A 23,689-nucleotide genomic window follows, 5' to 3' on the forward strand; every position below is an offset into this window, starting at 1 on the left:
TCGTGGTCTATTCCAACTCTATGATTCTATGATTCTATGTTCGGGAACATTCGACTCGCAAGGCATTTGACTTCCAAGGTATGACTGTACCTTGGATTCTTCCCACAAACCGGAGCAAGACTGCACTGCTCTGGTTCGCAAGAAGCGGCTTAGTCATGCTGGCCACATGACCTGGAAGCTGTCTGCAGACAAATGCCGGCTCCCCTCGGCCAGTAAAGCGAGATGAGCGCCGCAACCCCAGAGTCATTTGCAACTGGACTTAGTACCTTTACCTTAAGTGCAATATACAATGTGACACTAGATGGTGATAGTGAGCTTTATGGAAAATTCAATGTATTTTTAAAAACGCTTTAAAAACAAGCATTTTCAAAACGGTTTTTATATGCGTGTAGATTCCACCCCAGTAATTCCACGTTGCCCGTCGCAGCGCAGACTTCCTGCGCTCCTCCTGCAGCATCAATACTTAGATCTCCTCCTGCCGGGGGTTTCTTCGCCACCAATTCGCCGGTTAAAAGCCTGCCTCACTTCCTTGGTTGGGTGGCTCGCCTCCAACCCTTCGAACTCGCGCTTCCAGAGGCAGCATCTAAGCCGGACTGGAGATGCGCTTCCCCATTCCCGCATCCCCCCCCCCCATCCACCCTCAATAAATATCATGTTTCTCAAAACAATATAATCGCATGCTTCAAACGACTCTGCAGCGGCTTTCTTTTCTGGAGGAGGAAACAGCAGCAGCAGCAGCAGCAGCATCCCTTCCTCTAGCGCGCAGACGCGGCCTTGACGAGGGGAGCGTTAGCTGCTCTGGCTCGTCATCTCTCCAGCGCCTGCCAAGGAGAGGTTTCCAAGCGGACCTCGGGGCCAGCGACGAAGGCGGGGAGGACCCGGCAGAAGGGCCAGGGGGCACCTTTCCAACTGGCCTCCCCAAGCAGATCTAGGGTGCACATCACCGGCACCCCCCAAAAAACCACACAGCTCCTTGCACGTTGCTATGGGGGGGGGGGGGTTCGTGTAGCAGGGGGCAGCAATCTTCTCCACTAACTGTGTCTCGCGGGGCCAAGCCTCCTCCGCTGACAGGCTGTGGGTGGGTGTGAGTGTGCCAGGAGCTGGTGTACAGGAGGAGCATCGCAGGCTCTCATTGGACGCGCGCACAGGCGCGCGCGCGCAGCCAGCCAGCCAGCCTCCCTCCCTCCCTCCTTGCACTCCAGCAGCCTGGCTGAGCTGGTGCTCCTGCTCGTCGGGCTTTCTACTTCACTGCCCGATCCTCCCCGCACCGGAAGCCTGAGGCTCCGCCTTCCTCGGCATCCAGCGCCGGGAAAAGCCCCCCTGGGCACTTCCAGAGGGAAGCGCAGCACTACGCCCGGCTGGGCAACCTCTCCTCGCCAGTTGGCGGCGGCGGGGCTGCGCGGGTTCCGTCCAGAGCAGCGGCTGCTTCGCCTTCCGACCCGATCGCGCCCTCGTCGGGCAGGAGAGGCCCCCGCGAGCCGGGATGGGCTGAGCGCCCGGGGAAGCAGCAGCCGAGAGGAGCTCGTGGGCCGGCGAACAAGTGAGTGGCCGGCCGGCCGGCTGGTTGGTTGGCGCTGCTGCTCGGGGAGCTGTGCGCTTGGTGCAATGCAACACCGCGTGGCCGCCTGCAGGGCTTCGCGGCGGACATGCTGAGCAGGGGAGGAGCCGGCGGGAAAGCGCCAGGCGGGCTCGGCGGCTCCGCAGCAGGGCTGGAGGGAGCGGGCGCCGCCAGTTCGGCCTTCGCCTTCCGCAGCAGGTGGATCCCGCAGGCGCGGCTCCGGGGATGAGCCCCGCGGGCGCGCCGCCTCCTATCGCCCCGGTCAGCACGCGCTCGCCGCCGCCGCCAGGGTCGGACCCTGCGCTCCCCCCGATGGTTCCCGCCCGCCTGCTTCTCTGTGACAGGGACGTGACCTTCCCTGGCTGAGCCTGACGATGTGGGGTCAGGATGCCTCGGTGCCCCGACGTCGCCTGGCGCAACCTTGCAGGGGCGCTCCTTGGCTGCTGGCGCTGCTGCTGAGCTTGGCCCTTGCCCGGAAAGGGGGCTCGGCGGCACACTGCCCCAGCAAATGCGTCTGCGCCAGCAACATCATCAGCTGCTCCAAGGCCAACCTGAGTGTCTTCCCCCATCCCCTTCCCTCGTACGCGGCTGCCCTGGACTTCAGCTACAACCAGCTGACGCGCCTGCGGGCGGAGTGGGCGCCTTCCCCGCTTCGCCACCTGCACTCCCTGTTCCTCAGCCACAACGGCCTTTCCTTCATCTCCACGGAGGCCTTCACCAATGTCCCTCACCTCAAGTACCTGGACCTCTCGTCCAATAACATCCAGGAGCTGGGGGAGAACCACTTCAGCCACCTGGTGAAGCTGGAGGTGCTGCTGCTCTACAGCAACAAGATCTCCAAGATTGACCGGACGGCTTTTGAAGAGATGACCAAGCTCCAGAAGTTGTACCTGAGCCATAACGCCATCAGCCGCTTCCCCCATGAGCTGCTGAAGAAGGACGAGGGGGGCTTCCCGGAGCTTGCCTTGCTGGACCTCTCTTGCAACAAGATCAAGGATATTTCTGTGGACGAGGTGAACAAGCTCCCAGCCTGGGTGAAGAACGGCCTCTACGTCCACGGAAACCCCCTCACCTGCCAGTGCTCGCTCTACAACCTCTTCACCCACTGGCAGAAGCGGCAGCTGAGCTCCGCCACGGACTTCAAGGAGGAGCTCAAGTGCTTCCTTCAGAAAGACAGCAAAATCATCAAAATCTCCAGCCTCAGCGACCCAAGCCCAGGGGGCTTGAACTGCAGCGAGTTCAAGGAGCAAGTGCTGGAGGTCCATCGCGGGGAAGAGGTGATCATCAACTGCGACACGAGGCAGCGAGGGGTGGTGATCAGAGAGTGGCTGACCCCCCGCTACGAGCGTGTCCCCCAGGAGGGCGACAACAGCTCCATGACCATGCTGACCAACGGGAGCCTTCAGATCAAAAACATCAGCGTGGAGGACATGGGTCCCTATACCTGCTATGCGGTCAGCCAGGTGTTCAACGAGACCCTCTATGTGCACGTCACGGTCCACAACTACTCCTTGCACGGGACCCCGGACACCCTCAACACCGCCTACACCACGCTGGTGGGCTGCATCCTGAGTGTCATCCTCGTGCTCATCTACCTTTACCTGACCCCCTGCCGCTGCTGCTGCCGCAACGGCGAGAAGCAGGCCAGCCAGCGCGAGGGCAGCATCAACTCCTCAGTGCTCAGCACCACGCCCAACCACAACACCGGCGGGGGCAAGGAAGGGCTGAACCGGCACATGGCGCCTGGCAACGCGCAAGGCCAGAATGGCAAATGCAAAGCCAACAGCTCCCCCAAGCAGGCGGCGAAAGGGTCCCAGAAGGCAGAGCGGAAGATGTCGGATGCGGACTCTGTCAGTTCTGTCTTCTCCGACACGCCCATTGTGGGGGCCTCGCAGGGCGAAGGCGGGAGAGGATCCGGCAGGGATAAGGCAGGGGCTGAATTAGTGGGGCTGCTGTGATCGTTCTGGCACTGGGAAACAAGACGGAGGATGCAGCCACATCCCTTAAGGCATAACACTATTCTCTGGTACTGTTCTCCGACCTGCCACAGTATGTAATGGCGTTGCTTTGTTACTTTCCTCCTGTCGAGCCCACAGTCCAGTGTCGAAAACCTTGATCTCCCAATATTGCTCTTGAAGCACAGTCTTTCCTCAGCCCTCCGTTTCTTTGGAATGACATGGTTTTTCAGATCGCCCTCATGGGAACCTTTGTGAGCATCTCAGCCACAGGCAAAAGGGTCCAGCAGACTTCACTAGGTTTTCCTGCATCCTGCTGTCGCTTTTGCTTACTTTCCCTGGGTGGGGCTTTCCTCCCAAGTCTCCGTGCAGGTATGAATACCAGAAGAGCAGCCCCGGCTCATCCGCTGCAGCAGAAATGGCAGTGTCACCTTCAGAGACTTAACAATATTAGGGTGGCATAAGCTTCCATAGGTGGCAGCCTGCTCCATCGGATGTTACAAAGTGGGCCTAGAAACCAAGGTTTTTGTTCACCTTCATGCAAATTAAATCACATTCATCTCCACAGTAGCTCCAGAGATGGCAGAAACCCCAATTAGCCATGGTATTGTGGGAGTGGGGTGGAGGAAGTTGACTTTTTTAAAATGGCTCAATAATATTTTTTTTATATATCTATATCTATATATATATAAACTCTTGCTACAAACAATTATTTATTTATTTATTTATTTATTTATTTTTACAGAAAATGGAGGTTCCCACCATTACCAGGCTTTTGCAGGACATAATTCAAATAATTTTTCTAGTAAGCAGGCAGACCTGTTTTGGAAACCTCTGCCCTCCCTTTTTCCTTTTTTTTCTTTTGGTGGGACTATGACAGAGATAAAAACTGAATTTTTAAAGGAACATAGTAGAGAGGAGAGTTTAGTTACGCAGTCTTTCTTCACTAGGAAGCTCTTGTTAAAACATAAAAGGAGCTAAACCCAAACCTTTTAACCTTTGTGGCACCCAAATGCAAGAAGGGAACCAACAGCCTTGGGAGCTGGCAAGGTGGCATTCCACATCCCCACTCATCCGAAACCCATCCTGCTTGCTCCAAGACGCAGCAGAAACAAGAACGTGGTGTGGCATGTCCCAGATCTCCTGCTTTCCCCTCTCTGCAGCCTGCTTGGCAGATTCCCATTACTGTGGCCACCCAGTGGGTCAAGCTGGGGGTCCAGAGCGCAGCTCTCCATCCTTGCAAAACTTCAGCAGATTTGGAGACTGTGGGAGGCTATCTAGATCTTGGAAACCCCAAAGCCATTGGGCAGCCTCTTCACCCTGCTTTAGGAGACCAAGCGGTCGACAACCCCCAGGTGCTTGATGGGGAAAGCAGCTGAAATGAAGGTGCCACTCAGCTCCCGTCAACAGCCATGTTTAGGAGCGTTTCCACCCAAAGAGAGGCCTTCCTGAAATGTGCATGTGCTGCCTTTGAGCCTCGCCCTGTGACATACACCGCTGTATGTGACTCAGGCAGTGGGGTGTAGAAGCAGCAGAGAAGAGGGAGAAAGACTGAGCATTCAAGATAAGTCTCTGTATTAAATATCTGGAATTGCACTGACTGTGCTCTTTGTGGGGCAGGTGGCATGACGTCACTGGAGGTGAAGCAATTGCAGTGAGAAGGTCCCTGTGCAAAGCAGGGGACTTAACCCTGCACCTATTCTCAAGGAATCTAACAGAGAAGGCTGAATCCCACCTGCTCTGTCCAACTCAGAATGCTCCATTGGAAATGGCTGGATTTGAAAAGCCATGTGGGGTTGCCAAGGATGGGGGAAGGCCCTTGAGACGGTCCCCTTGCAAAGGTTTCCCTTTGATCTGCATTCAGGCTTCATCAGTTTATCTGTTGGCTGAAGTGGGAAATGAAAGGGGAGAGTTCAGGGCTGGCGTGCAGGGGTGACACTATAAGCCATAAGAATGTATTGCACAAATTTGTGAATGGGTCCAAAGCAGCGATAAGTCCTGAAGAGCACAGCTCTGTGCTATAGCCATATGATCCCTGCTCACAGCCCTGAGGCTCATTGCAATCAGTCAGTTAGGGAGACGCCCAAGAACAACCAGAGCCCAGAGTGAAGATGGAAGTCAGCTGTCAGAGGCAAATCTCCCATCTTAACTGACTCGCTCTGGGGCTTCTTGCTTTCTCTGGCATGTTATTGGGAAGGAGAAGTCCTCTAATTGAAGCAGCAGTCCAAGTGAGGTGCCTGCAAGCCAGAAGAGGGAGGAAAAGGAGAGGCTGAGGAATTAATAGAATGAGATGAATGAAATGCGAGGATGGTGAAAGCAGGGAAAGTTTAGCAATAAGACAGCTGATTTTTATAAATCTGTGGTTGAATTCTCTCTAGCTCACCTGAAACCGTGGTAGGTTGCCATGTTCCGACCCCCTTTGTCCCTTTACAGATCTCTTCTGTCAATCTGTTTTCTGAGCAAAATCAGAACTGTTTTAGAGTAAGCAAAAGACAGGACAGAGTTTTCCCTGTGCATGTTTGCTGGATGAGGAAACATATCAACTAGGGCTGTTGATGTAAATACAAAAAAATTGATGACCTTGTACTGTAACAGTATAGGCTACATATTTATTCATGCTAGGACATTTAATAGCTGTGAAGCTCTTATACTTCTCGGGGGGGGGGGGGCGTTCAGGGAACGTGAGAGCTCCTTTTGGCTACCTGTTGACTTCACTGCTGCTTAACCCCTTTGCTTCTTGGGCTGGAAAGATCCGTGCTGCAGATAATGAAAAAAAATCACAGATTGCACTCATAGCAGAAAGCTATCTGCATTCCCCATCTGCAAGCTCTTATAGATGGGATGAAGGGAGAAGGGTTTGCAGCCTGAATCCCTACAGACCTCAATCAGCATTTGGCCAAAGGGCCACAGATACATAGTGCACATGCACCAGTGTCAACTCTCTCATGCGCACAGCATGTATCTATCACATTTAATGGGGAGGGGAGGGGACATACAAAGTTGCCTCACGCTGGATAAGACCATCTGTCCATCTAGCCAAGTGTTATCCACTTTGGCCGGCAGGGATTCTCCCAAGGACACAGACAAAGGTTTCCCCCAAACCTGGTACCTGATATCTGCTAATGAAAGATGTCGGGACGCGGGTGGCGCTGTGGGTAAAACCTCAGTGCCTAGGACTTGCCGATCAAGGACTGGCTTGCCAGATGCAGCTTGTCACGGTGGCCACGTGACCCGGAAGTGTCTGAGGACAGCGCTGGCTCCCGGCCTCTAGAGTGAGATGAGCGCACAACCCTAGAGTCTGGCAAGACTGGCCCGTACGGGCAGGGGTACCTTTACCTTTAATGAAAGATGCCAGGTATTGGACATGGGACTTTTTGCATGCAAGCCTATGTTCTCTTAAGCAGCTGCCCAATGCCCAGTTCTTGTCTACTGGAGATGGGTGAACAGAACGCAAACATGAGTTGAAGAGAGGATGGAAGCAGCCTATGTTTCAGTATGCACATGTGTGCAAGTACGAATTAGTATGTGTGGGTACCCACACTTTTAAACCCCTGTTCAGAACACATCCTAGCCTCTAATGTTATGCTAGAAAAGCTTGGTGCTTAAGTTGTGCGAGTAGCAGGACTAACCTCTAGAACCTTTCTAGGGAAAAGGGACATGGACTAGTAGGATTGTCGTTGCATGGACAATCTGCTTCAGCAAACCTTTTTCACTCCTGTCCCTCTTTGAAGAGCCATAAATACCCACACTCGTTAATAGAGTAATCCCTTGTGATGCTTTCCCAGGATTCCTTGGTCCACCAAAGAGGAAGCAGAACAGAGGCTCTGGGATATCCCCGTATCACTGAGCTTGATCTTGGCAAATTTACTTCTTCGTGTGAAAATACCCTTGGCAGTGTGAGGCAAGGAGCCCAGAGTTTTAGGCACCGCCACATGTGACATGAACAGCTCATACTGGGCTACGAACAAGGATTCATTGGGGTGTGTTGTTGTGTTTTTTAGCTTGATCACAGGGAAATGTGCAGAAGGAAACCTTGCAAGTGTTGGTTGTCAGCAGCTGACATTGTTGGGAACTTGCTGAGGTCCACACCATTTCTTCCTTCTGAGCCTTCTGGCCCTACCACTCTTCCCCCTTGCTGTCACTGCCTGTTCTCCTGCCCACTCAGAGCACATGCGCAATGGGAAGAGGGAGCAGACGGAGCAGTATCTGCTGTGTGCCTTGCATTCTCCGTCTGGGGGGCTGTGTGACAACAGACAAAATAGGCAGCAGGGACAATCTTGTCCAAGCGTATCCCATTCCCGAAACCCAGAGCTAGCACCATTGGGAGGAGATATTTCTGAAAGGCTTGGTGCAAGAAAGCCACTGGGACCATCTAGTGCAGATGTAAGACTTCCACCCCTGAGCCCTGGATCCAAACCTCCCTCCCATCTCTCCTGCATTTAACTCTGGCTTGGTGGTATTCCTGCACCATGAACCCTAACCCTGGCATGGCAATGCCATGGTGATATATAACAAAGTGCTGAATCCGAGTAAAACCAGTTCTGAGCTTTTCTCACCCTTTGATTTCATAGCTGCCCTCTTCTGGTGCCCATCAGGGACTGGGTTGTAGGCCAATGTCTTAAGAGTGGCAGGACCCCCATCCTATTTTGTGGCCACTCAGGTCACTCCTTGCACCCTCTTGGTCAAAGCAGTGAAGAAAGGAGCTCTTTTTGCTCCAGTCCTACAGGTGGATGTTGCTACGCCTCATCACTAAGGCAACCTTTTTATTCCATTGAAACTGGCACAGTCACGAGTGGATGCCACCCACATGGTTTCCCTGTTGTAAGCTCTAGGCTGCTTGCTGAAAGGGAGGCTCTGCCTGCTCTCCACAGGGTGCCAGAACCACTCGCCTCTCAGCAAACCACCTGCTTGTGCCTGCTGTCTGTGTGCAACGTGCCACAGGGTCCCTGCTGAGAATCTAAATATGCTCTGAGTCCACACTAAGCTGCCAGGAAAGAAATATCTTCCTTCCCTTACTGGATAGGGCATCCAAAGGAGTATATATATTTAGTGGAGGTAAGAATAAAGAACACAGCTAGAAATAGCTCCGCTATGGTTGTGGGTACTGAAGTCCTCCTTAGGATCATGCACTGGGCCTGGTATTTACTTTTGTTAAACAGCATAAAGTGCTCGATCCTAACTGAAAAGAATCCCTTGATGCCACTTCCTAGCTGTTTAAAGAGAGAGAATGTGAGTGAATTCCCCCCACTGCCATAATATGCAGTGCGCTCCTTCAGACAAGCAGAAAACAAATAGGCTTTCCCCCATTTAGTTTGACCTTCTGGCTTGCTCATTAATGATTGCCATCTTTGTGGGTTTCTAAGGCTCCTGAATGTTAGGCTATTTTAGAAGGTTCATCTATTTAAACCAAGATATGCAAATCGCCACCACTGGTTTCATTTGCTGTCAGCTCCCCTCCCTGCCTGCTCCCATGCCTGGGTCAGCTACCAACATTCCACATAAGCATCTTGAGGCGTTTTAGTTGAATGAGACTTCGGGGATGAGAGCTGCGCTGTCAGATCTGCAGTGGTCAAACGTGAATCTGCCCTGAATCTGTCTGCCCTACTGATAAGGTCAAATGTAGAGTGTCAGCACAGTGGGAAGAAGTCAAGCTGCACACAGCACAATCCGCTTTTTTTAAAGGAACCTTTGTATGTGCTCACCATTCCTGGTGCCTTAGGCAATGCGTGAGCATGACAAATGTGCAGTGCAGCTGCAAACATGCTTGGGAAGGGAGATGAAGGGGGAGTCTGGGGCCTAGACAGAATGGCTGGCAGCAGATGGTTTCTTAGGAGATTACGGGAAATCCCCACCCCCCACCCCTTTTAAAAAAAATGGAGGGAGGGCAAGGCAAGAACAAGATTAGGGATGCATGTATTTATGTATGCAAAACAAAAGGAGTCTTCCCACTGTTTTACTGCACTTTTCTGAATCCATACAGCACAGCAAAGAAAGCTCCCCTCACACCACCAAGAAAGGTTGCCCAATGCTTGTAGTACAGCATGGCCCCATCTCTCACTCCCCCCATTCTGTGGTTTGCAGGTCAAGCAAAATGTTATTCCAACCTGCAGAGGATGCATACATGCTTATCTGTTCCAGGCAGAGACAACAATCCCAAAGAGTACCTGGGCTGCATTTCTGTTGAGAAGTCTGTACTCTCCAGCATAGACATAGGTGAAAATAAAACATGTTTTATGAATATGCACCTGCCTGTCTCTTTCCCCCCCCCATTTTCCACCACCATGATGAATATTGACTTCGGCGTTCTCAATCTGGGCCCGAACACAGAGGCAAGCCTTGGCCATGGATCTTCAGTAAGCTTTCATCAGAATTGAACGTAGCTAAGAGGGATGTTTTGGGATGTGGTTCGTGGGGTATCGTGTGTGGCACTGCAAAAAGAGACAGAGAGGAAAAATTGCCAGGGTTGGGGTTGTTCAGGTTTTTCCTGCCCAATCAGGTAAAACTCTTTCAGTCGATGCTGCAGTCAAAATCCGCAGACCATGAAGGCGGAAAAGAGTAGAGTTGCTGGGCATTCACCTGGATATGATGTCTTTCCCTTTAAAAGCTCTGCAACACTCAAGGCCTAAATGGCTGTTGCACCTTGTGTTATTAGATGGTTCTCTTCACCCACTCTCATACCTGCTATGGACCAAACACCAGGGTCCTCCTTGGTCCAAAGGCTGACTGCTCTCTCTGGGTGCAGATCTGGCATCCCTTGAGCACATCAGCAGTGATCCAGTACGTGTTTTATTTTTTAGGGTCAAATGTGGATCTCATGGCAGCTTCTCTCTTGCAAGTCACACAAGTGTTGCCCATCAAGCCTCAGCTAGCAAGATTCAACACCACATACGTCCCAGAAATGCAATGAATTTATAGAGTAACCCTAAAGTATCAATGGCAGAGCGCAGGCAATCCACAGCACGCCTCCCAGGTGTGGACTCTGAAAGACCTCTACCTGAGACCTGCTATCACTTTAGGCCAATAGGACTGGACAGCTCCCGATATCCTTGTTTAAGGATAGTGGGCACCGTATTTCATATATCTGAACTCAGCTTACTGTGTGGCAAATCTGGGATTGCTGCCTATTTCTCTGGCTCAGTGCCCTTCAGAGCTGCTGAGAGAAGAATTTCCTCAGTCACTACCAGATCATTCCTCCGCCACCACCCGTGCAACACCTGTTGACATAGCATAGAACTATGAGCAAGGAAAATATGGCAAGCTGAACCTAGACACACAGGGCTAGATCTGGATATAGCATAAGGCCATGCAAAATTGTTTCCATTATTCAAAACATGCAATCCTTTGAGAGCAAGAGGCTCATGTAGAAAGAAAACACCTGATCTAAGCGGACAGCAATGCTCACCCAAGGGGTGGCTGTATTTATTCAAGCATGAAAGACTATTGTGCTCGCCAGGGCTTTCCATCAGTAAGGTATGAACAGCCACTAATGAAGTTCGTTCAGAAAAAAAAGCATTTCCTTTCCCCACTTGGCTGGACAGAAGAGATTGATCTGAGCAGACAGTAACCAATCTCGCTGAAGGGGCCACTCGTGCATTCATGGCTGGACGTTGCCATAGGCTAAGTTGTCAGCACATAATAAGGTATCATCTTTTTCAGGCATTTATATCAAGGAAGATAGTACTGTTGTATGCAGTGTGTGTGTGTGTGTGTGTGTGTGTGTGTGTGTGTATTGTGAAAATGCACCTCAACTGCACATGGCTAGGGGTTTCCATTGGAGTTGCCCATCTTAGGGTACTTCCACACAAGGGCATTACACTGTAAACTGGTCTTTCAGATCCAGTTTTTCTGGCACAACTGGCACGTGAATATTCACGTGCTCCTTTTCAGACACAACATTCATGGACATTCTGCCACTTGACATCCACACCAGTGGGCAGAGCTGGATGGGATGTATCCAGACTGTGTTTTTTTGTTTCGTCCTTCCATCCAACCATTTCTCTCCATTTTTGAATGTTTTGCAGACGGAGGCTGTTTGTTTCCCCAGCGACATGTGACTGGCTGATTAGATTATCTGTCTGGAAACTAGAAACGGCTCCCTTTCCTTTCCTAAAGAAGCTGCAGAACTTTGAGTTGAACCCCATAAAAACAGGATTCTTTCCCTTTGCCAAGTAAGCTCAACAACTTTGAGCTGATCCTCAAAAAAGGGGGCGTTTCCCCTTTGCAAAAGAAGCTGCACAACTGTGAGCTGATCCTCAAAAAACCCACAGGAGGCAGTGATGACTCACCACCTTGGAGAAATAGAGGATAAGGGTATCAATGACTACTAGCCAGGATGACTATGCTCCCTACCTTAATGGCTGGAGGCAGTAATGCTTCTGAATACCAGTTTCTGGAAGTCGCATGGGGGAGAGTTGCTCTTGTGCTCTGGTCCTGTTCGTGGGCTTTCCACAGGCATCTGGTTGGCCACTGTGAGAGAGCAGGATACTGGAACAGACCTGCCAGCTGATCAACAGACCATTGACCTGATCCAGCAGGCTCTCCAAGGAGGGTAATGGCCATTTCATTTCTGAGAATAACCACCTACCCTTTCCCCTAAGGTTCAAGGGAGGTTGCAACATTAAAGCACAAACAGTTCAAAGCAATTTACAGTCACAACAACAAGGTGGATCCTAAAAACACGCACTTTGAGTGGGGGAAAACTAGGATAGCAAGGCGCGTCTTTGGCATTTGCTGGAAGCTGTATAATGACGCTGCGAGATGCACCCCTGCGGGGAAGGAGTTCCACAACTTAGGGGCTGCCACAGAAAATACCCTCTCTTGCATCACCACGGTCCCAAGTCTCCGAGGGTGGTGGAACTAGCAATAAGGCCCTCTCCACAAAACATCTGAGGGGGTCTGTACAAAAGGAGGTAGTCTTTCAGATATTTGGGGCCTAAGTTATTTAAACTTGAAACACTAACATCTTTAAACACTAACCTTTTTTGCTCATGGGGTGCTAAGGGTGCTTCCAGACATTTATCCTCTCTGACTGAGAGCTTTATGCTACCGCTTGGACTTTAAGACCGGTCAAGCCTTGCAGAGATCACTTGTGAATTAGAAAGCATTGACTGACTCCCTGTAAAGAGAATGAAGAACCTGCCCTTTAATGGTATATATTAGAATACAGTATTGTACCTAGAATTTGCTAAAACGTCCTCTGCAGAAGGCAGTAGAAGCTTGGCTAGCCAGCTTGTTTCTCAAAGGCAAACACAGGTGTCACAAGGCTGCTGAATTCGTGAAGATGTCTCCCTTTTGTGATGTTTTCTGGAGCTGAATTCCATCCAAACATTTTATTCACAACCAATATGGCTCTGACAACGCACTGCTCCAGGTACATGTTGATTCAGAGGAAAATTCATTTCACTGGTCCTTTCTGTGCAAGAGTGGAAGGCACATTCCCATATCACTTGTCATAATTATTCGCTAAAAGCCACAAACCCACCCGCAGGAATGTAATGGATACCCCATGTAGATGGATTGTGATGAGTTGGTGTCCAGGAGGTTTTCTGTCTTCTATTCTAGTTGATCCAGAGTGCCTAAATAAATGGAGAGGCAGTGTGGTGTAATGGTTAGAGTGTTGGACCTGGGAGACAAGGGTTCTGTTCCCCACTTGGTCATGAAACTCACTGGGTGACCTTGGGCCAGTCACTGCCTCCCAGCCTAACCTACCTCGGAGGGTTGTTGTGGGGATTAAATGAGGAGGGGGCGAACCATGTACGCCACCTTGGATCTCTTTAGAGAAAAAGGTGGGATATAAATGCAATAAATAAATAAATAAAATGCATGCATAGATACCTTCTCAGAAACGGGCTGCTTTTAGCAATGCAGTACACATTACTTCCAGATAAGATACCGTAACTTTCCTCCGGGTGGCACTGGTGCACCAAAATCCCCTTCTTAAGGCAAAGCTTTTCAGCAGCTGTTGATTAGCTGGCAAAGATACTGAGCAAGAAAGTCACACAGATGGTCTTTCAACCCCACAGAAAGGGACATGTTTCCGCAAAACAGGCCACACCAGGAGGCAGATTGGGAAACAAAGCAAAAGTCTGAGGTGGCAGATAGACTTACTTGAAGTTTTTGTCACACTCCTCCTTCCCAAAGGAACAGTGAAAACACTCCCCACTTTCTCTAGTTGCAGAAGCAGGTTTCTTATAAAGAGCCTGACAGAGAGGCAGAGAGAAGGAACACGATAGCAGCCAAAAACAGATGAAGACTATCTATTATCTATCCATCTATCCATCTAAATATCTAAATATCCATCTAAATATCTATCATCTCTATCTATCATCTATCTATCATCTATCTATCTATCTATCTATCTATCTATCTATCTATCTATCTATTGCTTTCCTTTGCAAAATATAGCCCAAAGTGACTTACAAAATAATGTAAATATTAAAACCAATTAATAAAGAAAAACCAAGAAGAAAAATCCAAAACCACATTTATACATATAATAGGCACTTTCCACCCGCTGAAAGAAGTTGCAGATACCTAGAAACCCTACAAACTAAGAGCCAAAGGTCCGGTTAAATAGAAATGTTTTTGTCTGGTGCCTAAAAGTAGCTCAAGACAGTGCTAAATGTACCTCCTTGGGAATAGCATTCCATAAGCAGGGAGCCACTGCTTCTCCCTCAGAATAAAAAAACCTAAAAGCTTGATCTCTACCACATGCACACATGCACAGAGATCAGCAAAGGTGTGGGACGGGACAACTGGCTTGACTGAAATCCACAAGCACGCAAACTTCTCATGGACACTGATCTGTGGAACTGAAAGAGGCTGCAGGAACGTTTGCAGGCTTGTGGTGGTAACAGGTCAATGGCAGTCAGCTCAGGTTCCACACAGCAGCACTTGCCAGTTCCCAGTGTTACCACCCTTGTGACCCAAAGCAATTATTTTTGCCCTGACTTGTATCCAGTTCTCTCATATGGGACAAACATGTATTTTGTACACAGTAATGCACTTCATACTTGACCCAGCAAACAGCTCTGTCTGAAAAGTACAGAACATTTTGAACACACTGATGAAACCTATTGGTATGAGAAATGGGATGGAGGAATCCAGGGGTTCCTGGTGGATTAGAGACAGACAGACAGACAGTTGTAAATTGGGGGTGGGGCTAGGCTGTATGCCTGTAAAGGTAAAGGGACCCCTGACCATTAGGTCCAGTCGTGGCCGACTCTGGGGTTGCAGTGGGGAGCCAGCATACAGCTTCTGGGTCATGCGAACCAGAGCAGCGCACAGAAATGCTGTTTACCTTCCTGCCAGAGCGGTACCTATTTATCTACTTGCACTTTGACGTGCTTTCAAACTGCTGGGTTGGCAGGAGCAGGGACTAAGGAACAGGAGCTCACCCCGTTGCAGGGATTCGAACCGCCGGCCTTCTGATCGGCAAGTCCTAGGCTCTGTGGTTTAACCCACAGCGCCACCTGCATCCCTTTTGCTGTATGCCTGAGTCCCTTCTAATTCCTGGATCTAGCAAGGGTTAAAATCTAATGGAGGATCACCCTTCTTCTGATAGGAAATGCTCTTTGGGTGGGTTGGGAGACAAAAAATTGGGGGGGTGGAGTTTGAGGAGGGTCAGTTGATGTGGAAGTGAAAAATGTCCCTATTTTCACCTGAGACATGTTGGGGGGGTATGTCACCTTTGTCAGGTATGCCACTACTTCCCCATCAGTATCCAGTGATTTGGCCCTAAATCACCATGTTCCAGATTCCCTACCGACTGCCCTTCTGAATGAGAGCTACTTCTCCCTTGCCTTCAAAAGGCACACCAGTCAAAAAGCTGGGAGAGAGCATCAGGGAGGGCCTTGTCTGTAAATTCTGTGGAAGAGACAATCAGGTGGCCTTGGGCAGGAATTATCTCATTAGGTTTTTTTTTTTTTATAATATTTTTATTGCTTTGTTTTCCAAGGTCCAAATAACTCAACAGTACATCATCAATAACACAACAAATGCTATTTTACAAAAAAAAGAAGAAATTAAAAAAACAGAAAATTCATTTTTCCAAATCTTTTTCCATCATCAATTGGACTTCCCCACATCCTCCATCCCTGCATTCCTTACAATAAAAATAAACAGCAAATTAATACCTTGTTTCATGTGTTTTTGTATTTTCATCTAATTATTTACTCTAAAAATTGAACTTTTCTCGGTCATAACTTAGTTTCAATCATTTTCGAATTCAATACTGAAGCATGATTTTCTCAAAACTTAGCAAATTCTCAACATTCATATAGCTTATAATGTTTTTGTAAATAGTCCTTGAATTTTTTCCAGTCCTCTTCCACTGTCTCTTCTCCCAGGTCTCGAATTCTGCCTGTCATTTCAGCCAGTTCCATGTAGTCCATCAGTTGCGTGTGCCACTCTTCCAGTGTGGGTAACTCCTGTGCCTTCCAGTATTTGGCTATAAGGATTCTTGCTGCTGTAGTTGCATATAGAAAGAAAGTTCTGTCTTTCTTTGGCACTCTCTGGCCTACAATGCCCAGGAGGAAGGCCTCTGGTTTCTTATGAAAGGTATACTTAAATACCTTTTTCAACTCGTTATAAATCATTTCCCAAAAAGCCTTCACCCTCGGGCATGTCCACCAAAGGTGAAAGAATGTTCCTTCAGCCTCCTTACATTTCCAACATTTATTGTCAGACAAATGATATATCTTTGCAAGTTTGACTGGGGTCATGTACCACCTGTACATCATTTTCATAATGTTTTCTTTTAAGGCACTACATGCCGTAAATTTCATACCGGTGGTCCATAACCTTTCCCAGTCTTCAAACATAATGTTGTACCCAATATCTTGTGCCCATTTTATCATGGCTGATTTAACTGTCTCATCTTGAGTATTCCATTTAAGCAACAAGTTATACATTCTTGAAAGCACTTTCGTCTTAGGTTCAAGTAATTCTGACTCTAATTTTGATTTTTCCACCTGGAAACCAATTTTTTTGTCCTTTTTAAAGATCTCTAAAATTTGGGCATAATGAAACCAATCTCGCACCTTTCCTTTCAATTTTTCAAAACTCTGCAACCTCCAAGTGTCACCCACTTTTTCTATTATTTCACAGTATTTTGCCCAGCCACCCCCCATATTAAGTATTTTTGTGGCCTTAGCCTCCATCGGTGACAGCCACCTCGGAGTCTTGTTTTCGAGTAAGTCCTTGTATTTAGTCCAGACAGTAAACAAAGATTTCCTGACAATATGGTTTTTGAATAACTTATGAGACTTTACCTTGTCGTACCACAAATATGCATGCCACCCAAAAGCATTGTTAAACCCTTCCAGATCTAGGACATCAGTGTTTTCTAACAAGAACCAATCTTTCATCCAGCAGAAGGATGCAGCTTCATAGTACAACCTTAAGTCCGGCAGGGCAAATCCCTCTCTTTCCTTTGCATCTGTTAGTATTTTAAGTTTTATTCGGGGCTTTTTGCCCTGCCAGACAAACTTCATAATGTCCCTCTGCCACTTTCCAAAGCACTCCACCCTGTCCACGATCTGCAGGGTCTGAAACAAAAACAGCATTCTTGGCAATACATTCATCTTAACTGCTGCAATTCTTCCCAACAAGGAAAGTTTCAGTCTTGACCAGATTTCTAAGTCTTTTTTAATTTCAGACCAACATTTTTCATAATTATCTTTAAACAAATTCAAATTTTTCCCAGTCAAATTAACCCCCAGGTATTTCACTTTTTTAACCACATTTAGTTCTGTTTCCTTCTGGAACCCCTCTATTTCTAAAGGTGTCAAGTTTTTTACCAGGACCTTAGTTTTTTGTTTGTTTAACTTGAATCCCGCCACCCGACCAAACTCAGAGATTAGTTCTAAAGCTCTTTTTGTGCTGTGTTCTGGCTCCTGTAATGTCAAAACCAAGTCATCTGCAAAGGCCTTCAGTTTATATTGTTTTCCTCCGACCTGTATTCCTTCCACCCTCTGGTCCTTCCTAATCAAGTTCAGCAAAACCTCCAGGACAGAAATAAATAGTAAGGGTGATAAGGGGCACCCCTGTCGTGTTCCTTTTTCAATTTTGAACTCCTCTGTCACCACATTGTTTACTATCAATTTAGCCTTTTGTTCTGAATAGATTGCTTCAATACCATTTTGAAACGCCCTTCCCACTCCCATCCCTTCCAAATTTTTCTTCATAAATTTCCAAGATATGTTATCAAAGGCCTTCTCCGCGTCTATAAATATCAAAACTGCTTTCGTATTCAAGTTTGCCTGTAATAGTTCCAAAACATCCACAATGTTCCTAGTGTTGTCAGACAAATGTCTACCAGGGAGAAAGCCTGCTTGGTCTTTATGGATTACTTCGTTTAAAACTTTTTTCAATCTATTTGCCAAAATATCGGCAAAAATCTTATAATCCACGTTTAGGAGTGAGATAGGACGATAGTTCTTAAGTTGAGTCTTTTCAGATTCCAATTTTGGTATCAAAGTGATGAATGCCTCTTTCCACGAATCTGGTGCCCCCTTCCCTTCCATAATTTGGTTGCATACCTCCATCAGTGGTTGGGTCAAATATTCCTTCAATGTCTTATAATACTTGGAGGTAAGTCCATCTGGGCCCGGGGATTTGCCTAATTGCATGTTCTGAATGGAACTTTCAATTTCCTGTTGTGTTATTTTGTAATTCAGGGCTGTTTGTTTATCTTGTGTTAGTTTCTCCAGGCCATAACTTTTTAAAATTTTATTTATCTCAGTCTCCACTTGGGGTCCTTGAGTAAACAGTTTTTTGAAGTATCTCTGGAAACACTTTCTAATTTCTTCTGGTTTCTGAATACATTCTCCTTCAACCTCTAGATTGGTAACAAAGTTCAATTTTTGTCTCCTTTTCAGCTGCCATGAGAGCAGCTTCCCACATTTATTTGCCGATTCGAATGATCTTTGTTTCATCTGTTTAATTTTCCATTCAACTTCTTGATTTATCAATTTCGCATATTGTGCTTGATGGAATTTTATTTCTCTTAAAACTTCTTTTGATTTTGGATTAAGTCTCAACCTTTTCTCTCCGTCTTTTATCTTTTCCAAAATCTTGTCCTTTTTACCATTCCAGAGTTTTTTTCTAATAGTATTCTGTTGTATCAGAAACCCTCTCATAACAGCTTTACTTGCGTCCCAGATTGTTTTCTTTTCCACCGAAGTGTTCAAATTTATTTCAAAATAATCTTTCATCGTTTTTTGGGCCTTCTTTACAATTTCCTGGTCTCTGAACAAAGAGTCATTCATTCTCCATCTGAAGGATCCAGCTGGTGTAAGTCTCAAGTCTATTTTCAAGGCATTATGGTCGGAGCAAGTTTTGGGGCAGATCTCTATTTTTCTAGTCTTAGGTGCCAGTCCTCTAGATATCCAGATTTGGTCGATTCGTGTCCAGGATAGGTGGGCCTCAGAAAAGAATGTTCCCTCTTTACCTAGAGGGTTCTTTATCCTCCAAATGTCAATCAAATCCATATTGTCTGTAAGTTCGAAAAAAGTCTTTGGTAGTCTGCCATCTTTAGTCAAATTTTGGTTTTGTGACTTATCCATGTATGTGGAGACAACCCCATTCATATCTCCCATCAAAATGATGTTATTATAGTCAATATGGTCCAGCATTATCTCATGCAGCTTCTTATAAAATTCCGATTTCCCCTCGTTCGGTGCATAAATTCCTACTATCAGAAATTTTTCTCCTTGTGATTGTATTTCGATCACCAGAATTCTTCCTTGTTCATCTTTAAAGACAAATTTTGGTGCTAGGCTCTCCTTTGCATATATCACTACAATCAATTATCTCATTAGGAAGAGAGAGCAGAGAGGGGTCCCAACACCGGCCAAGAAAGCAGGATGCCCTGTGTGCCCAGAACTGCATTTGAAAGGAAGGGAAGGCAAAGTGTCTGAGCCAGTGCCCCCCTCCCCTTCCAGAACGCGGATGAAAGCAGCTCAGAACTCCCCCACGAAAGAGCAAATTCCTTCAAGTACCACTCAGGAGTCTACCAGGCTGATGAAAGGCAGGCAGCGCAGACAAGAGGGAGCAAAAGATCAAAAACACAAGAGGCCTCCCAAGCACCACAGCTTTAATTCAGAGCTAAATGACTGAAAAGAAGCTAATGGGCAAGCACCAGTCACTTATGGGAAAGGCCCTGCTGAGCTCCATTGTCTGGCCATCTGTCACTGCATCCACCCAGGCTAACCGTGTGGCCTGCTCAGCTCAGCTCCCATCTGACATCCTGCGATGGGAGGCAGCTGCCAGGCAGGCCAAGGCCACAGAGAGGAGCAGAGAGAAAACAGAGCCCATTGTAGGGGTGCGTGTGCACGCGGTGGTGGGAAACAGAAATATCTGTGAAGGGCTGTGAGGAACATCGAAAACACAAAATGCACGGGGTATGTTATTCCCTCAGGACCATGTACCCATCTTGAAAGGCTTCTGCAGCTTTTCTAAAATACAGTGGTACCTCAGGTTACATACGCTTCAGGTTACAGACTGCGCTAACCCAGAAATAGTGCTTCAGGTTAAGAACTTTGCTTCAGGATGAGAACAGAAATCGTGTTCCGGCGGCGCAGCGGCAGCAGGAGGCCCCATTAGCTAAAGTGGTGCTTCAGGTTAAGAACAGTTTCAGGTTAAGAACAGATCTCCGGAACGAATTAAGTACTTAACCCGAGGTACCACTGTATATTTTCGGGATGCCTAACTAGGAAACATGTTTCATATAGTGGAGGGGAAGTAACAATCTTGCAGTGCGTTGTTCTGAAATGTCAGTCGCTTCACACAGATAACTTTTAGAGCCAATAAACCATAGCTGTCAATGTTTCCCTTTTCTAAAGGGAAATTCCCTTATTCCAAATAGGATTCCTCAAAAGAAAAGGGAAAAGTTGACAGCTATGCAATAAACCGAGGGCGGAATAGAGCTCCACTAGCCAAGAAGGAGCTCTTTCCCACTAGACTAGGCCTGGGGAACCTCAAGCCCATGGTCCAAATGTAGACGGTGAGGTTTCTCTGGTCCTCCAAACTCTCCCCAGGCTTTGCCCCTCACAGATCCTGCTTTGCCCCCCCCCCAGTGTTTCTGCAGGCTGGAGGGCGACTTTGCAGGCCACATTCAAGGTTCTTGTATTAAGTGACAAGGCTCTTAACATCTTGGGTCCAGGGTACCTCAGGATAGTCACTGAGATCGTTGGGAGGAGTCACTGATAGTGTTCCCTCACAGCTCAGAAGATGCACAGCTCATACCCATGAGGAGCCAGGCATTGAGTATTGTGAGTCCAATTTTGTGGAACTCTGCCCCACTTGAGGTCAGACTGGCACCCTCCCTGTTCCGGCACCTCTCAGGTGGGCTCCATTGCCATTCTAAGAGAATGAGGGAGGTATTCATGATGAGTTCCTGAACCTCTTTTCCTAGAAAAATCCATTGTTCATATCAATTGTTTCAGTGAAATTAAGCATGATATTCCCAAAATAAAAAGTGTCCATGACAAACTTTATCCAACACGACTTGTATCTCCAAGATGGCTCCATTATATCCCATGATAAAGAGTAGTCATGGCATTTGAATACAGGCAGCAACTGTTGCATTTTGCATCGTCCAAACCTGAAGGTGATCCAAAAACATCACAAAAAGCGGTGGGGCGGGGGCAGAATGAGGTGTTTGCAGGCTTTTTCAATGGTGTTTCAAATATACGCGATTTCACTCAAACGCACAGTGCCTTGGAATGTAACCCCTGCATAAATTGGGAGTTGCCTGTACGGTGGTACCTTGGGTTAAGAACTTAATTTGTTCTGGAGGTCCGTTCTTAACCTGAAACTGTTCTTAACCTGAAGCACCACTTTAGCTAATGGGGCCTCCCGCTGCCGCTGCGCCACTGCTGCACGATTTCTGTTCTCATCCTGAAGCAAAGTTCTTAACCCGAGGTACTATTTCTGGGTTAGCAGAGTCTGTAACCTGAAGCGTATGTAACCTGAAGCGTCTGTAACCTGAGGTACCACTGTACTGTTTAGTGGAATCTCCCGCATGTTTCCATTGAGGAAAGCCTTTACTTTACCCAAAGGCTATTAGCAGTTCAAAACTGCTGTCAACACATTTATTTACTCTGCAACCGTGTTTGCAGAGAATGTATTATAATGGGTACCCCATATTAAAATGTTTCGTTTCTTCCTCCCAAATGTAACGAGACGTGTTTTCCTCATTACTGCCGGGACAAGCTCCTTGATCCAGCCAACAAAAAATGTAATATTTGCTTGCAATACAAGCAAGAGGACACAAAGGTTATTTTGCCCTGGTGGCAACAAGATGTCAAAGTTACTTTGCTGCTCATGCTGTAAACTGTAAATTGGACAACTAAGTTCTCTGTAGTACCTGCTGCTGCAACTGCTTCCGACACATCTGACTTGCATGAGCATTCAGGTTTGGAGAAGCCTGTACCAATTAACACAATTTATATGGAGTGTCTCTCACAACAACTGCAGGAGGATATCGCAGAGACAGAGAATCCAATTTCCACTGTGAATTTTTTCTACTGGGATTTTTTTTTTTTTTTTAATGCTGCCTATAAGAAGCCTTTGCAAATGGCTCCCCCTTGTGGATTTCTAAATTAGAATCATGCACTGGGTGGTTCTTCTGCTCTCGGGGATTCAGGGGTTAATATGGTTAATACATTCAGGGGCACCAGCACTCTGGATTCAGGCAGTTGTGGCAGTTGAGGAGCACAATATATACATAATACTGCAGAGGCAGACATGCATTATAGGATAACAACACTAATGAGGTGGCAATAACACAATCTGCCATGCATTGGCTCCAAGAAGATCCATTTGACACAGAATGCCCCCAATGGCTTGTGAGGGGCAGGTGCTGTTTTTCCTAAAGTTGTTTCCATGTGACTGTCAATCATGTTTCACGCGCGATCAGTTTTCAAATGCAGAGCCTCTCATTGTGAGCTCTGGTATTCTACAAAATCGAAAGCACAGCTTAGCTCCCATCCATCCCTGCTGGAGAGTCACTTGCAAACAAATTGGTACCCGAGCTGACAGTTGCCCAGCGCTGCATTGTGTGGATTGTTTTTCTACCAGCCAGTAGTGAAGTAGCCAGTAGTGTGGGGTCTTCCAACATTCCTTCATTTATTGAAGTGGCAGCTCTTCACATTGAGGTAAACCACTTATCAGATTTGCTTATCAAGCATCTCAGGGAAAGTAGCGTTAACAGCAACCCCATTTCTAGAGGTGGGGTATCCTGGCATTTCAGATTGCTAAAGTTTTAACCACTCCACCTCACCTTAAACAAAAAAAAGCACAAAAAATGTTCAATGTACCTTCAGACATAACACACACACCCCATATTTGTTCCCTGCATTTTGGTAGACTTGGGCATTCTAGCATCTAGAAGAGGCATAGGCAAACTCGGCCCTCCAGGTGTTTTGGGACTACAATTCCCATCATCCCTGACCACTGGTCCTGTTAACTAGGGGATGATGGGAGTTGTAGTCTCAAAACATCTGGAGGGCCGAGTTTGCCTATGCCTGTTCTAGAACAAAGCATCTCCCAATGTGCCATCTTTGCTCAGATTTTATTTATATTCTGTTCTACTTGGGGTTATCCCCCAACATCTCTATATATTATTTTCCCTCATTAATGAGTTTCTTGTCTCAGACGCCTAGCAACTCGCATCCAGGGGCTTTCATCTATCTGCTTTCTCTTTTCTAATCATTTGTGAGGGAGCTTCCTTCTCTTGCACCCAACCTGGACTCTTGGCTGCTTTCAAGCACCTGCTGGTTCCTCTCTCAGCTATGAAGACTACTTTAACCTGGAAAGTGGCTCTTTTCCATCTAGCAGCCATCACCACCTTGGTGCCCTCTAGATCAGGGGTCAGCAAACCTTTTCAGCAGGGGGCCGGTCCCCTGTCCCTCAGACCTTGTGGGGGGCCAGACTATATTTTGCAAAAAAAATAATGATGCAAGAGCACCACGAGCCCCGGTGGCTGCTTACCTGTGTCTTGCGAGTGGCAGGGGCGGGATGATGAGTGGTGTGCGACAGGGCTCCGGAGAGGCGCTGCTTAAAATGCTGGCACCAACAAAGCCCAGCCCCCTTCCTCCTCTAGGCAGGGCAGGGAGAAGCCAGGAGGAGGGAGGGAGGAGGCTGCGCTGCTGTGTGAGGGAGAGGGAGGGAA

At 47.5% G+C, this 23,689-nt stretch overlaps 1 protein-coding gene across 1 annotated transcript; it reads left to right on the top strand.

Annotated features, from left to right (window-relative positions):
• The first annotated feature begins 1,024 nt into the window (after positions 1-1,024).
• AMIGO1 (adhesion molecule with Ig like domain 1) lies at positions 1,025-9,755 on the top strand. The gene has a single exon (XM_077928839.1). The coding sequence runs from the start codon at positions 1,933-1,935 to the stop codon at positions 3,514-3,516; it is 1,584 nt and encodes a 527-aa protein (XP_077784965.1). The 5' UTR covers positions 1,025-1,932; the 3' UTR covers positions 3,517-9,755.
• The last annotated feature ends 13,934 nt before the right edge of the window (positions 9,756-23,689 follow it).

This window comes from Podarcis muralis, chromosome 5 (genome assembly GCF_964188315.1).
Source record: "Podarcis muralis chromosome 5, rPodMur119.hap1.1, whole genome shotgun sequence".
Taxonomy (NCBI): domain Eukaryota; kingdom Metazoa; phylum Chordata; class Lepidosauria; order Squamata; family Lacertidae; genus Podarcis; species Podarcis muralis.

What these genes read in the sequence shown, in the direction of transcription:
- AMIGO1 (XM_077928839.1), top strand. Translation starts at nt 1,933, where the DNA reads ATGTGGGGTCAGGATGCCTCGGTGCCCCGACGTCGCCTGGCGCAACCT.